The following is a 16,857-nucleotide window of genomic DNA, read 5'->3' as shown; positions in this document are numbered from 1 at the left end:
CCAGTTTGGGATTTAAGTTGTGATCACAGCTGATCTCATTTTGAGTTCTGACTTACAGTCTGATGTGTTAATTAGGCTGCTGCAGAGTGAACTTCAAGGGGAGAAACTGTGCTTTAACATTAGTTTCTACTGAAGCACCAAGTTCGGTGTACATAAAAGCAAAGCACACACCAACCCTCACAAACAATATTGTAGCCTATTGTGAATAAACCTTTCGGGACATGAGCCAAGTATCATGAAAAGAGATGGAAGCTCTGTCCAAGATTAGCCAGTGTTACTGCACAACAGACAGACAGACTGTGGGAGTCACAGACTGAAAGATTAGAGCAGGACACACGCTGAGCATGACTTCTGACGAAAAAACAAACAAACACTGTTCACATGTACAGGAAGGCATTCAGAGATTCAAAAAAATGAATTAAATCAAATTAAATAACCATTAAATGCAAAATGGAGCATCTGATCAAAACCAATTACATGTAAGCTGGAAATTAGTTTGAGTTTTATAACACATTTGAATTAGGCATGGGGTATCTGTTGAAATTATGGATATATTTACACAACGGATTCTGCATCAAAAGGATCTTAGACGTCACAAAATAGGAGGATATTTGAGTTTGAGTGTGTCTAGGCTTAAACCTGTTATTGTTTGAGGTACTCTTTGGAGGCGTGTCAGAGTTTTTAGTTAAACATTACCATAGCAGGATAACAAAGGAATTTCAAATGTTATTTAGAAAGAGAAAGCCTTGAACTTCTTAGACTTTTAAGGTTACAGCAGGTTAGTATAACGTTCATGAAAACCAACACTTGGAGTGAAGCCAGTCACCAACAGTTGATCTTTTCCTGCACAGTAGAGCTTAATACAGCCTACTGTAAGGTTTTCATGCAAATTTTAGTTTTTGTATATATTTAAATGACAGGTTGGTTTGCACTGTAATTTTGCTGGTTTCTACAGCTCCATTATGTGGCATGTATTAATTTTGTTACCACAGTTTCAAGAATCGGGTATGGATTACATAGTGCTTTTCCACAACTCTTTAAGAAACAAGGGCAACAGGCTTAAAGGTGTCAGTGAAGACACAGTAAATCACTGGGTAGGGCAGGCAGACTTCATGGGAGAAAACCATCTATTGAGAAGGAAAGGCAGCCAGCCATTAAACAGATAAAGCTTACATACTGATAGGAAAAGCAAAAGCGCTTACACAAAACACAGATCAACAGACTGCAACATCAAACCAAAAGTACATTATGAAAACAAACAGCTATGGGTTCATTAATACTACAGTTACAGGTTATTCATTATTCTGTCTAGTATTATAAGATTAAATGTTCCATAATTGTCTACAGACAAAAACATGTCCAACTGTCCTACTACTGGAGATCATTTTCTACTGAAATGTCTGACATCTTTAAGGCCATCTGTGGTTCTACATCTGACCTATTGGAGTACGTCAACAGTCTGGGTTGGAAGCTAATCAGTTAAATCAAGGACGCATGCCACAAGTCTCTGAGATTAGCTCTTTCACAACTCCATAATTTTCACTGCAAAATACAGCACTCTCTTTCAAACTAATAATGACCAATTAAAAACACTAAGCTCTACATGAGTGAAGTGTGCCCCTTAGAAATATAACTGAAATAAATTAAACAACCTGAGGTTGATTTGTTTTTTTACACAGAAACACATACATGATTGTTAGTGTCAGTAAACATGTTATGTCTGATGTCTAGACTAAACACAACTAAAATGTGTCTCAGTGTAATACACAAAATGTATATTACACTGAGACACATTGTTGTATTAAGCACGCAAAATACAACATAAAGTTAAAAATCAACTGTATTTTTTAGGAGCTGGCGATTTTGGATTGAACAAAAGTATTTCAACCAATGCGAAAGCAGTTCTCAGATAAAGGCATTCCATTAGAGCAGGAAATGGGACTGGCCTTTACTGTAATGTCCAACTGTGTTAACAAATAGCTCCACATTCATCATTAGAAAGCCCGTCTGCTGCTGACCTTATTGAGAAGCTACACTTGCTTTGCCATTCAGTCAAGAGATTACCTCATCAATGAGTGTGAGAGGAAGAGTGTGTAATACTGTGGAGAATGACTCATAGTCTGTCCATGATAAAACACAGCCACACCAAGTCTTGTTTAATGTAGTTCTGGATACAGTGAACACACCTTTTTTTTCTGAAGCTTCAAAGCCACCTAGTTTGATTACACCTGGTCACATGTTAAGCAGGATTTAAGTTTTTACTTTCTAACTTTACAATGGTAGTCAATTTAAACACTAAGTACGGTTACTGTGTTTCGCTCTAATGTTACAGTGCTGTATGTGCACATCCTAGTTGTTTCAGGGGTCCTTAAAAAGCCTAAGCAGAAGTGTCCGAAATGCGAAGCACTACTGAGTGCAGGAAGCTGATAAATTATTGACTGTGCCACAGGTCTTGAATGAATAAAGATGGCCCTTTGGACCAAATATAGCCACTTGTGCCAGGTGAGATAAAATCATTTCAAGAAGCTGGATTGTCCAGACAATTACTTGTTCCTTTCACACCACAGGACGTCTAGAAAATAAATATACCGGTACCATTACAAGTGGAGTCGACTTAAAAATTACCTAGTTTCTGTCAACAAAACAACACTATGAGCTTTAGTACAGCACTCACTTTCTGACCTATAGGGAAGCATTTTATAGTAGACCAATATGATTGTACATGTGGGTTCAGATAAACGTGAATCATAGCTTTCTTCGTGCCTCTGGACACACATCACTGTCACATACCCGGGATAAGAGAGAGCCGTTACCTCATCTAACGTTAATCCAAAAGACCACCGGGGAGATAAATTAAATACCCAATGAGCTCAATTTAAAGCACACTGAGCCGCTGAGCTTCTTTATCGTTTTAATTAACGATCTGTGGCAGTGGATTACGACTTACAACAGTCTCTAATAAAAACTTATTTGGAAATATAAGATCACTCACCCACACAACCCACTAGCCACGGTTAGCTAATAAACGGGCTGGTTAGCCAAACTAAGCCCGCGCCGGGATGTCCCTAACGGGCTGGTGACGGCTCCGCTACCGTTAGCCTTTGCTGCTAGCCAGTCCAGGGCTTGCCGCGGCGTGCTATCACACAGGGTATTTAACGTTGAGTAATGCTACCCGGAGGCGCTGTATAGTTGATATCAGCGGGGCAACAAAGAGATGGCTTTTCACTCTAAAAACAGGCAGCCAACATTGCTGCTCCTCGCCTTGCTCAAACAGCTTATATCAGGGTTTCATCCTCTTTCTTCATCTACGTTAGCTAGCTAGTTAACCTACCACACCATTAGCTTACGTTAGCTCGCTGTTGCTAGCGTAGCAAACAGCAGCTGGTTGTCAGAACCATAACGCTCAACCGGGAAAAAGGTGACAAAGACCTTACTGTTAGTGGTGGACTCGGAGAAATCCTTATTTTCTGTTCATTCATGAACGGCGGACGAGATGGACACGGGTGTAGTGCCTGGGAGACACACAACGAACACTGTGAAGAAAAGATTTGTAGTACACGCCCTTGACGACGAGGATTGGAGTCCACGTTTTCTCCGTAACCGATTTCTCTAAACGATTGGACAGAGCCGGACCTCAAACTAATCGAACACGAAGGTGATTGGTTTATGTCTGGGTATTACGTTGTTTATGAATGTGTTCACGGTAGGTGCGCTTCAGTTTGTCTGCGGCGCCGCGGGAACGGACTTAAGTCTAGACATAAAAAAATAAGCACATATCCAGCATGTGGTGATCTATTGTTACCCCAACAAAGGAGTGAACTGAGCTATTTCCTCCTATGTCCCCCCTACTTTATATATATATTATAATTATTATTATATAGCCTTATTCTCCTATTACAATCATGCTATAATGCTGTGATTTTAATTAAAAAAAAACCCTGCAAGAAACCAGAAAAATTAGTCTTTGAGGCAAGAGTACAATATAAATATAGGGTTTTCATATATAAGATTTTAATAGAATTAGGTACATGAAGCAATGAGACATGTGAATTGCAGTATATCAAATAGATACCCTAGACAGAAAACATTTCTAAATTGCTGGGTGGCACGTAGAGCTCAACCAACATTATCAGCTTATATTCATCTTTCACAGATATATATTGTATCGCTACACAGGTAAAAGTATTTGAAAAGTATTTCCCGAGTTCTTATTTTTTGTATGATTGTCACAATTTTATGTTTCAGATCGTCCGACAAACCAATATTAGACATAGATAACAAAAGTAATCATAAAATACAGTTTTTAAATTTATTAAGGGAAAAGAGTTATCCAAACCTACCTGACCTTTCATGAAAAAAGGGCCCCAATAAACTGTAAAACTGGTTGTGCCACCTTTGGAAGCAGTCAGGCGTTCGCAGTGACTAACAATGAGTCTTTCACATTGCTGTGGAAGAATTTTGGCCCACTTTTCTTTTTAGACTTGTTTTCTTCTTTTTTGTGCCATTGATGGTTGAACTTGTTGGTGTTGGTTCTCTTTCAGCATTTTCTGGTAGAGATCAGAATTAATGATTCCATCCTAAAGCAGCAAAGCAGCCCCAGACCATTACACTACCACTGCCATGTTTGACTGTTGGTATGATGTTCTTTTTATGTACTGATACTGTGTTACTTTTACCCTAAACAAACCTTCCAACAAATTCAACTTTTGTCTCAAAACTCCACGGAATATTTTCCCAAAAAATCTTGGGGATGATCAAGATGTTTTTTTCTTGGCAAATGAGAGAAAGAGCCTTTGTGTTCTTTTGGGTTAGCTGTGGGTTTTTTGTATCTCTCTGATGGATACCATTTTTGCCCAGTCTCTTTCTTATTGTTGAATCATGAACTCTGAACGTAAGTGGGACAAGTGAGGCCTGCAGTTCCTTAATTGACGTTCTGGGTTCTTTTGTGGCCTGGATGAGTTGCCGATGTGCTCTTGGAGTAATTTTGGTAGGCTGGCCACTCCTGGGAAGGTTCACCATTATTCCAAGCTTGCTCCGATTGTGGATGATGGCTCTCACTGTGTTTGACTGGAGTCCCAAACCCTTAGAAATGGCAATACCATTGTAACCCTTTCTAGTCTGAGGGATGTCAATGACTTTGTTTCTCGTCTGTTCCTGAGTTTCTTTATACTGTAATAATAATAACTGTGGAATGGTGTGTAGTTTTTAAGGTCTTATAAGATACTTCACTTTGTCATACAGGTTTTATATAAGTGGTGTCTTGGTTCAACAGGTCTGCCAGTAATCAGGCCTTGGTATAGGTAATGAAATTGATGTTAGCTCAAAAAATGTGGTTAATCACAGTTAATTAATGACTTAACAAGACGGGCAATAACTTTTTCACATAGGACCAGGTAGGTTTGGATAGCTCTTTTGCCTTAACAAATGAAATCATAATTTAAATATTGCATTTTATATTTTCTCAGGTTATCGTTGTCTAATATTACATTTTGCTTGATGATTGGAAACTTCCAGTGGAACAAGTATATAAAAAAATAAGAAATAAGAAATGGGGCAAATACCTTGTCCTGACACTGCTGAGATGAAAACCTTTTCTTTACAGAACATAAAGAAGAAGAAAAAAAGATGTTTGTGGTCATTTAGAAAAAAAAAAGTCACATAGTTTGTTCAGCAGAATAGCTCCAGCGTCATTATTCAAGATCTTCATTATTTAAGATTAGATCTCTCTGCAGTACATGTAGCAGAGTAGACAGCTGAGCAGTGGTGATACAGAGTCAAGTTCTGTTCTTACATTAGCTTGTTAACTATTTTTTAAAATACATTGAGTCCATATAGAGTCCAGCTTTTTCCCATTCGCATATGTACAGAAGCAAAAGTCAAATCAGATAAAAATTTAAAACATTAATAATCAGAAATTTTAGTCCCTAAAACTTTGATTCACTATTGACCTAAGAAAAATCCACCTGCCTCTATGTTGTAGTAGTTAACAAATTTGCCTTACATGTGAAAGATCCCTGTCTTGAGATCGCAAAGGGAAATAAAACCAGCCTCAGGAGATCAGAGGCTTGTGTGTCCCTCATGCTGGCCCAGATAAATCGGAGGGTGGCATCAGGGAGGGTGTAAAACTGCCAAATCAAACATGCAGATCTTTGTGGTGAATAGCTAAAAGTACCTCTAAAAGTATCTCGGACTATAATTAAAAAATTTTAAAAAAATACTCATAAGTATGAATTTATGATTTAACATCAAAGTCATATAGAACTCTTTAGAAGAAAAATACTAACCACACATCACAAGTCTGACACTTTTAAGCTACAGGGCAATTTGTTCAATAATAATAATAATACACAAATATATACACACATGCACCATAAAAACAGAAGTGAAGCTTGATTTACCGCATGAATTTACTATAGACACAGTAGATGTTTTTATGAAATGTTCAGATTTTTTCTTCTTTACTGCAACAATGCTTGAACTGAATTGTAGGCGAAAAAATAGATAGTTTTCTTTGCTTAGCTGCAAATCTCTCTATCTCTCTAAAACAGCATCTCTACCCTTCACCCTGTCAGCCTGGAGGAGTCATTATTGCGCACTTTTCCCTGAAAACATAACAATAATGTTACACATAAATGTAAAAAGATACAGAAAAAATGTGCCAAGCAAAATGTTCTTGAGTTTAGTTTTCCATCTAATAATGACTATGTGAAAGGTGCTGTACATCTTCCATCCATTTTCTCAGCGATAAAGAAGAGAGCAGCTTGCAATATCCAGCTGCAGACTGAATATGCTGCAAACTCTTATTGTTAAAGCATAAGTACCTTAATAACAAAAGCCCGTACTCTGGTAGATATGTGTTTATCTATTGCAATAAAACAAGAGGAATACTCTACATAGATCTTTAAAAGGATCTGCCTTCCGTATTTCTAAACCACAGTCATTTAAGTTTAACCCTTGTGTGGTGTTCGTATTTTTGTTACTCAGCCAGTGTTCATGGGTCTGGTGGACCCGCTAGAGTTTTGGCTTTCCAAATTAACACTATCAAACAATTTTATGTTAAATTACTCAACAGATGTTTACTTCATCCCAATTACAAGACATATGAACAGCAAACATGGTTAATTTTTTCCCTTTACCTTTGTTAGATCACATTTATGAATTAATGTGCTTCTCGTTTTTCTTTTATATAAAATGTTATAAATAAATCAGTTATAATCAAGTGGAGTGAGTGGAAAGACACAACACATTTACACGTGAAAAAATAATTAATTGTTTAATTTTTCTTTTGAAAAAAACTGAACACGGGTCTCACAGACCCGAACACCATACAAGGGTTAACACTTAAACCCCATAGGTAAAAAGGTAACACATACACACAAAAAATTATTATAAATTTTACAAAATGGCTGGGATTTTTTTGCATGTGCTACCTTTTTACTTTACGTTTTTAACAATGGAAAGTAACCTACTATTTATTTGAATTATACCTATAATAGTTAAGGTGTACAGTATTGTCAAGACTATTATAATAGCAGCGCATGTGGTGTCTTTTGCATACACTAAATATACACAGTGAAATTGTTACTCGGTGTACTTTTCAAAAACAGTAAAACAAGTTGGATTTCAGGAAAGTGGCCTCTTCCTTTAAGGGGCAATTTTCCAGACAATACTTATTTTTGCTATTATGAAGCGGAGTAAATACAGCAGAAATCATCTGACCCTGAACCATGCTTGCTTTAGGCTCATACTTGCCATGATGCACTTTCTTCTACGCTCCTCTTTTATACTCCTGATACATTTACCTTTGTCCTCTCTCCCATAGTTTGTCTTTCTTCTTCTCTATGCTCTTTCTCTCTTCTCATCTCCCAAGCCAGTGACCCTAGATGACTGCCCCTCCTTTAGGCTGGTTTGCTTGCTCACAGGGGATCGTCTGATTGTTGAGGTTTTTTCTCTAATATTGTAGGGTCTTTTCCTTATAGTGTAAAGCACCTTTAGGCCACTGTTTTTGTGAATTGGTGCTATATAAATGAATTCAAAAGGAATTGAATGACTCGAAGGTAATTTCAAATCTTTGTAATCTTATTGCAATCATATAAGACCACCTTCTTCTCTCAGGTACTCACTGGTGTTGGAGCTGTAGCTATAGCCTGGAGTGGTGGGTGGTGGTGACTCTGAATCCACAGAAGCTGTATCTTCATCCTGGGAGCAGCCTGCTTGGATGGCCCGCAGGTAGCTATGGCTGCGCGACCGGAAGCATGTAGGCGCAGGCAGATCCAGAGCCTCCACAGCCTGCGATTCCCCCTCACAGTATGGTACAGAGTGCCCACAGCCCTGCCCGCATACCTGAAAGAACGTGTGCAGACTCACACGCTAAGGGCAGAGGGCAGACTGATAAACATGCATTAAACAGACCTATGCTTATGATGGAAAAACTGCTCAGATATAAAAATCTTACTAAAGTAAAACCAAAGCATCAACAGCAAATGAAGCCAAAAGAGATGTGGTAAAAATGTCCCTGTGGTCGTGTGAGGAGTTTCCTAAAACTGCTTTATACATTCAAGTATTTTATGCAGTGGTTTTAAAACTGGGTCTTGGGTGTCATCCAAAGACTAACAAAACAAATCTGTGGGGTTGTGAGATGAGTGATGGGGTTGGAAATAAAAATGTGGAAATTTGAAGTGTGTGGGCAGTCTAAAAGTCTATACTAAGTAATAAAGCTGTAGGATACTTTAAAGAGATATGGCATTTTTAACATCTGTGTTCAGTGGTATAAAAATTGAACACACCTAAAACCTAGAACCAGGTTAATCGTTTTGTGCTTGCCTCAGGGTCAGTATGAAAGTAAATCACAATGCATTGTCTGAGTTGCCTAAAATAGCTTTCATTGTTGCATGGATTTGTGTTGTCACTGCACGATGGGAAAAAGCATTGACATCCGGCAGCAACTGAAATGTTTGATCAAGCGACATAAAAAGAAGCAGAAACAAGCATCAGCAGTTATTTTTATATTTGGCATTTCAGGACCAAATACGAAAGTGTTGTGGGTGGCATATAAACAAGAAAAATTAGGCCTGCTCATTCCAAAAGCTGTGCATGAGTACCAAGAAATCCTTTAGGTCCGACTGACTTTACCTCTGGCCTAAATCGAGTCTCTCTATCATTAATATTAAACATTTCATTTCCAAAGATAGTGATGCCATTCCTTCTCTATGAAAGGTATTTTTACCTCCAATCCTGCTGATGAAGATGTACAACAAGCTCCCTCAGGTTTTTACTGAGTCATATCTTCCACTCTGAAATTCTGCAAACACTCTGAGGCATCATTTTGATTCGTCAAGTTTATTCCCGACTGGTTTATTCATAAACCATCTCTGCAGTCTTATAGACATTCATTTAAATATTCTCTCACAGTAGCTTCAAAATGTAAAGGTTGTGGCAGTCTATTTTATATACACGGGTTCTTGAAGTCAATCAAATTTATGCAATTTTAGAAATTTTAGAAGGTATGTATGCTTTAAATATTGTTGCATTAAATCCAGCTTTAAATCTTTCCTTCATTAAATTAATATTTTAACTGTTTTCAAAAGACGATTGTTGGGTTTTTTCGATTATTTTGTACACTGCTCACTTAAATAAAACTACTTCTCTGTGGGAACTTATTAATAAAAGACCCAATTCAAACAGACTGATTAAAATTATCTTTGTCAATTATAACAACAATAAATAATAAAGAGATCATAGACATACCTGAGTGCCCGAGCCTCTGCCCAGTGTGCCAGAGCATTGGCTGAAATCATTGTTCCTGTGGCGTGGAGGGGCCTCTAAAGGACTCACCAGGCAGTCTAAGTTATCAAGGCTCCGATTAGTGGACAGCTCTTTCAGGGACGGCAGGGTGCTGTGGAAGTGAACGTAATAATCAGCCTCTCAGAAGTCAGAGCCTGGAATAAGTAAGGGGCTGTGTTTAATTGATGATATCCAGGAGTAACCTAAACCAGGGAAATGTTCCCCTGGGTTTTTTCAAATTAAACACGACTGAGATGTGTGGATAGTGATGTGTACTAGTGCTTAAATAGCAGTACAGAGGAAATAACAATACAAGAGCAAAACTGCTAAATAGAATTTGAGAGATTTGAATTTCAGTTTATTTTTAAAAATTTTTTCCTCTGTTCTGCCTTGCCGAGTTGGCGCCTGGTGTTAGTGAAAATGTGTGTGCAATAAGCAACAGGGTGTGCTGGAGTGATTTTCATGGAAAGTTTACATATTATGAAATCAGGACTTGAGAAAGTGGGTAAAAGTACTAACACGCCACTCAGGGTACCTGCAAGGTGAAAGATGGAACTGTGGGTGGAGAGGAAAATTACTGGCAGGGTTAGGCAAAAAAAGTGATGGAAAACAGTGGAAGGATCACTTGGGGTGGTTAGGGCCACACTGCCTGCCTCTAGGTTACACTGACCTCAGATGCTGCATAGAGCACGCACTTTGTAGAGGAGACCACAGATAATCCTCCCGCATGAGAGCGTAGCAACGAGGCCTGTCCGTTTGGATGTAGAGGTAAAACACATGGCAACAAGTTCACCGACTGCTTTTGCAGCACATAAAAATGGAATGTATGTAGTTTCTTGTCCCCTTTCCTTAGACTGCATCTTTATCTCCAATGTATATCTTCTATGATCTTGTTTTGACCAAGTACTTTTGCACACACTGACATTTATTCATGACAGGATGCTGCCACCTGCTGACTACCTTTGGAGGCATGAGAAAAATACCCCTATAGCAAATACCCCTTCAATGCCTGATAATATTTTAATGGATGTAATGTAAAAGGGCACAAAATCAACAGTGGCAAAACAATGAGCATGATAAACAAGGTCATATTTTGACTCACTACACTGTGGGACTCACTTGCGTGGCGTCGGTGGCGGCTGCTGCTCACTCAGTGACTGCTGGGTGGCTTTCATGTAGCTCAGGCGACGAGCTGCAGATTTGGGCGAAGGTTTGGGGCTTCCTTCTGAGTCATCACTGTCCTCTACGTCTCCCATAGCTTTGACATAACTGCCACTGCGCATCCTTCGACAAGGGATCTCAGTTCCTTTGGTCTTTCCATGACCCAAAGTTCCTGCCCAGTCGCCCAGGGGGACCTGGATTATGCAAACAAATGCTTTGTGAAAAACTTTAAAATACAGGATAATACAGTATCCCTGCTGGCATTTCCTAGTATTTCGCAATATGATTGTGAGGATGTGCAGCAATGGCTTAAAGAAGGTGATATGATTGTCACGACTTGTGAGAAACTCTGCAAATGTGACAATAAAGATTCCCGGTGCTCAAACATTTAAAAAAACAAGACATACACAGAGAAATTATAAACAGATCCATGCAAACTTCCAAAAAATGATGATGGAGATGAATACTCACAAGCCCTCCTACCTGAAGGAACTGTTGTGCCAAGTCTTGGTGGCATGACTTTGATTTAAGCATGGTCCTGTTGACTGTAGCAGAGCCCTTCTGCAACACCTGCCTAGCCTGGGTAAGTGTGAGAGTGGACCAAGAGCCCCTCTTCACCAGTGTATCGTCCTTGCTTCCCCTAGTTCTTTCTTCCTCTTCCTTGGATCCTACTTGTGTTGCTGGGCATGCCAGGAACTTGAGGTCACTGCTGCTTTTGGAGGTCTTGAGAGTATGTGCAGAAATTGTATTATAGCCCTGTGGAATATGTCTTGGAGGGGCCTGGCTGTCTGACACCGCTCTGCCAAGAGTCATCATGCTCAGTGGGTTGCGGTAACCTACAGCTATAGTGCCAGCTTTGGTAGTGTCAGTGTCCAGGGCATCATCTGAGCCCCAGAGGCCTAGTGTACTAGGTCTAGGTCTCTGCTTTTGCCCTTCAGTCTTAGCCCTGTCTTTACTTTTGCTCCTGCGGGTTGGTCTACCACTATCTTCACCACTTCCTGTAGTCCCAGTCATTCCTCCTGCAGAGCGCCCATTTAAGCTACCCTTGATTGCAGAGTTTTCCAAGGACTGAGACTTGGCAAACAGCTTTTGCACAGAATGCATCAGGTGGCGTATGCGTCCTGGGCTCTCACTGCGTTGCTTTGACATACGGCCTCTGTGGAACTGCAGTGTACTGAAGCCATCACGCTGTAGGGGCAGGTGCCTCTCTAGCTGATCCAGTAGGCTGGAAGGTAACCGGTTCATCTTTGCTGCTGCTGCAGACGAGATAGTGGCCGATCCACTGGTGATCATAGGGGCACCAGTCAGGCCCAGACCCAAGCCCATACCCATAGACAAGGATGTGGATAGTGCCCCTGCCCTGCTCCCCTGCCCAACTCCACCACCAGTAGCCATACAGGCCTGGGAGCAGTCAACCTGGTCAGTCTGAGAGGTAAAATGCAGACGAGGGAAAGTGCTGCTGTTGGACATCTGGCTGAAAGGCAGCAAGCAGTCAGGAGTCAAGGTGGTGGGGCTGGTGGGAGGGCACTGGTGGAGATGGGGGTCCAGAGTGCCATAGTGGTTTATAGTAGGGCTCAACAGAAAGGAGCTGTGAGGGTCAGAGGTCAAAGGACACAGAGGCTTCTGGGAACAGCCCGCTGGTTCACACGAGTCAGACAGGTGACGACTGCGGTTGGCTCCTAACCCTTTCATGGTGGCTGAGGTATTGTCCTTAAAACATGTCTCCAATTAGCGCGGGTCTACTGACCTGCTGGGCCCATTCTGCAATGCAGAAAAATGAAACACAGAGAAAACATCCGATTAAACAATAGAAATTCAAGTCTCTATGCTGATACTCAGTACATGCAGTCTGTTAATGAAAAGAGCAAATACAAACATGTCAAGACTTCAGGGCACATTTGTGCCATATTTTTGTTACTTCCATTGACTGACTAGCTTTTCTTTCTTCTTTTCTTTTCTTTTTTAAACTTTTTTTAGCTGCCCTTTCTAAAAGTAATGTTTCATTTTCTTTTTAAAATGTACATTCCCATTCTAGGGATTGCTGACAGTCCACCAAGCCATTTGTGAACAATTTTAAGCTTCATAAAAGCATAGAAGTAACTCTACATTCCCATATTTAAAGCTAATGACCAAATTAGAGTTGGAGCACAATTAGAAGTGTTAATCCCTCTGTGTCCTTGGATTATCAGAGGAGTAACTGAAAAAAATATATGTGTGGTGCATTTCACAGAAGAAACACAACAATGAAAATAATGTGGAAAGGAGATCTACTGTCCTCTACAGCACTGTAAGTTCCTGCATACTGTAAGTTGATTAAAACAACACACCACTAGGTGGAGCACCAGTAGCAAGTGCCTACATAACAGTGTGTTGCTTGAGGGGAAATTTACACACACATTTTGTATTTGGCTCTTAAAGTACACTTCAAATTGAATATATCAAACTTTAACGAAGTATATGTGTATGAAATATTAAAACAATCCTACTACGCGATAGAAAATTTATTGCCATTTAAACGCTCTGAACACTTTAGAAGCAGTTTTCCTTCAATCACTGTCTCTATTATTCTGCCGCTGAATACATAAGTGCAATAGAGCCTCAAGATTGAAAAAACAAAAGACAGTAAATCACATATTATTCACAGGGAATAGAAGAAGCTATTCAGCTTACTGTATGAATTGTTTCAGCAAAGCAGGAAACTAGACAGCCAAGGGCCCAATATAAGACATCATTATGATGTACAGCCAGGAAATACTACACTGACAGTGCATAGGAGAACGATTTTGTGACTCATACATGTAAATGAGCTTTATATTTAAGAAGCACCATTTGTCTCCAAAGCAGGAAATAAACCCTCATTTCCACAAATCATTTTTGGTCCTTTGCCATCCTCTCAAATCTACTTACTGTACTAGGAATTGTGATTCTTTCTTTTCTAACTAAAGGGAACAATAAATCTTCCCTAAAGCTCACTAAAAGAAGAATTTTGAGACAAAGCAAATAGTTTGCGGTTGCACTTCAGAGGAAACTATATTGGGTACAAGCGGAAATAAAAACAGAGAGCAATCTAAAATAAAACTTCACTCTAATGCCCATGTCACAGCTATAACCAGCAAACTGACAGGGGATGACAGCTCTGATGTGTAGCTAATGGCTGCTTTTTTACTGCCTTTTTGGGGTAACACTAAATCTAATGTAGCCTCCTCGTCAACAATAGACACCACAGTTTCCAGTGCAACAACGATAATTTTAACACAGCACTTCATCATCTATTGCATAAGATGTATCTCTGTCATAAAGTGCCTCAGCAACACATCAGCAGGATGACCATAAGCAGAAAAACAGACACACAATAGAGAGCAAATCAAGGAAAGAGAGATATTTGAGTGTGACTGTCACGTGTGTCTTCTATCACAGGTTTATTCATCCTCAAAGCTCACTATGAAAAGACAGTAATATTGCATCAAGGTTATGAAAACTCATAATTCACAAAGCAGAAATCCATGTTGCATTAAATTCGCTCCAACAGATGCTGTCTGTATCAGAGTGGAGTGACTCACCGATCAGTCAATGGTAAGAGCCCTCTCCCACAGCAAGCATGAAATCTTGCCTGGGAGCTGAATGCAGAATGTTAACTGCACACATTTTCATTTTGCTGTGTTGGTTTGTCACTTCTTACATCTCTCCGACCTCCCATACACAATTTACAGTGAGGGAGCAGCCACTTATCTGAGTCAGTGTTCCTGGACGGGCGCAGCAGTGTGCTGACAAATACACCAGCGTTTTACAACGGCGCAGCCTGCTGTAATTCATTCGCCTGAGCTGACTGTAGCCCCACGTGTTCGCGTCCTGTAGGTGCCACTGCTGACAAACTGACACACACCTACACACGCTGGCACACCGACACACACAGAAACGTGCTAATTCGCCCACCTACCCATCCACCGCACCAACGAAACCCTGTCAAGTGTTGAGCATCACAGGGGAAGATGAGAAAGAAATACTGTTCACAGTTCATGTAACTCTGTCGCAGGTTCAGTGCATCTGTCTGTCTGTCTGTCTGTGAGATGGTGGCCAGAAGGCTACTGCATAATTACAAGGTGAATGAATCCTTAGACTGCAATGAAGATAGCACATTTGACCTGTTTCACATGCTCACACACTACACGGATGTAGCAGTGACTTGCTGAACAGAGAACTGGGTGTCACAGGGTGACGGAAATGTCTTTAACTAGCATTTCCAGGTACTGTGTTGTCATTCAGTATCTAAGGTGTGACCTGTCAGTGTTATACTAGCTACAGCTGTAGTCTGCTTAGGTAGTGTGGTAAGTGATCTTACTGTTCTTTGAGTATCCTGGTCCCATAAGGGTTTTGGAAGTGAACTATGGAAGGCCACAACCGTCATTATATATAATACGAAAAGAGATGTGACACACAGAATGTGTTGTTTGTGATAATTGGCTTTAATTGTCAGAATGTATGAGAGTTAGAGTCAGGTGTATAGTACGGTATTTCTGTATTTGAAAAAACACCTGTAAGTCTTGCATGTTATCGTCCTGAAACCCCAGGCCTCATATTACATTACATTTTGGCATACTTTGTTAAACTTTATTGTATTACACTGTGAAATAAACTTGTTGTATCCATATGAGGACATGCTTTTGTTTAAAAAACAATTACTTCCCTTTCAAAGATGACATTCAGTTTTTATACTTATCAGGTCCAACTAACCCCAAATAGCTGGGAGAAATTAAAAATAAATCCCAAAGGAGAAAAGAAAAAGTGTTTTGAATGAAAACACAGAATATTATTAAAGAATCTTGCTCAAAAGCAAATGAAGTTACTTGATAAATGTATGGATTTAATGTAAAACTAAAACGAACAATATGCTTAATAAAACAAAAGCTGTCCCTAGTGATTTATACACTGGATATATGTTGGCTCATTATAAAATGAACATTTATAATTATCTTATGTGTAAATAGCTTGTGAGGAAAATCACATTAGAGCTGTTGAGCAGATATATTGTGATTTCTTTACTAGAATATAACAAGAAAGTAAATTTGGTTTTAAATTCAGATTCTCAGACTTAATTTGCTCCTTTTATGTAAAAAGCATGTTTTAAACCAGCTCAGGCAGTACCCAGCTTCTTGTGCTATTACAGCTGGGATACACTCGAGCCCACCCTCAACACTGAACCAGATAAGCATTTAAGAAAAAGAATGGGCAAGTGTACAGTAATATTATTTACCTTAGGCTACTTCTCAAAACAAAGAAAAAAATCAAGATAAAACAAATCACTACACTGAAAGTGAAATAAAATTGCTAATTTCCTTACATTGTGTGGACAGAATAAATACCCTCAAACACAATAATAACATGGACTGAACCACCACTCACAACCACTAGCACTTTATATAGCCTCTGTAGAAACTATCTACACCCTCACTTATCTTAACTGCACTACTGTATAGCTCTGTGTAAATAATCATTCTGTACATTCGATAACCTTTAATCCTACAACTGTTTACAACTTGCATAGTTCCCATTTCTGTATAGCTGTATATCCCAGATTCTGTAAAGTTATTTATTTCATATTCTGTATAGTTTTTCATATTTATATCCTGTTCATATCCTGTACATAGCTTGTACTCACTACAGCCTGTACATACTTATAGTTATAGAATATTCACAACATACTTCATACCGTGTACATTATAACATACCATAATAGACCCATTTCTGTAATATACTCACATATCTATATTATTGCTAATATATATTGTAATATATCTATATCACTAAAGCACTTCTGGATGGATGCAAACTGCATTTCGTTGCCCTGTACCTGTGCATGTGCAATGACAATAAAGTTGAATTCTATTCTATTCTATTCTATTCTACTCAGTTATG

At 39.3% G+C, this 16,857-nt stretch overlaps 1 protein-coding gene across 3 annotated transcripts in view; it reads right to left on the bottom strand.

Annotated features, from left to right (window-relative positions):
- Window positions 1–16,857, bottom strand: part of dlgap4a (discs, large (Drosophila) homolog-associated protein 4a) — a 102,119-nt gene that overhangs the window by 14,337 nt on the left and 70,925 nt on the right. The window contains exons 2-6 of one of the 3 annotated variants that reach the window (XM_086276268.1): window positions 11,416–12,705; window positions 10,903–11,138; window positions 10,454–10,531; window positions 9,748–9,895; window positions 8,124–8,343 (exon numbers count right to left, since the gene is read on the bottom strand). In XM_086276268.1, coding sequence (XP_086132394.1) covers window positions 8,124–8,343; window positions 9,748–9,895; window positions 10,454–10,531; window positions 10,903–11,138; window positions 11,416–12,636 — 1,903 coding nt within the window. In that variant the 5' untranslated portion in view covers window positions 12,637–12,705. Of the gene's footprint in view, window positions 1–8,123; window positions 8,371–9,747; window positions 9,896–10,453; window positions 10,532–10,902; window positions 11,139–11,415; window positions 12,706–16,857 lie in introns of all 3 variants that reach the window. The other 2 variants (XM_086276267.1, XM_086276270.1) reach the window with 2 other exon arrangements.

This window comes from Aulonocara sp. 'chitande type north' Nkhata Bay, linkage group LG20, assembly GCF_057382095.1.
Source record: "Aulonocara sp. 'chitande type north' Nkhata Bay isolate Kocher_YH1m ecotype deep benthic linkage group LG20, A_spYH_male_GT1.1, whole genome shotgun sequence".
Classification (NCBI taxonomy): Eukaryota; Metazoa; Chordata; class Actinopteri; order Cichliformes; family Cichlidae; genus Aulonocara; species Aulonocara sp. 'chitande type north' Nkhata Bay.
This window is presented reverse-complemented; position numbering and strand designations above follow the sequence as displayed.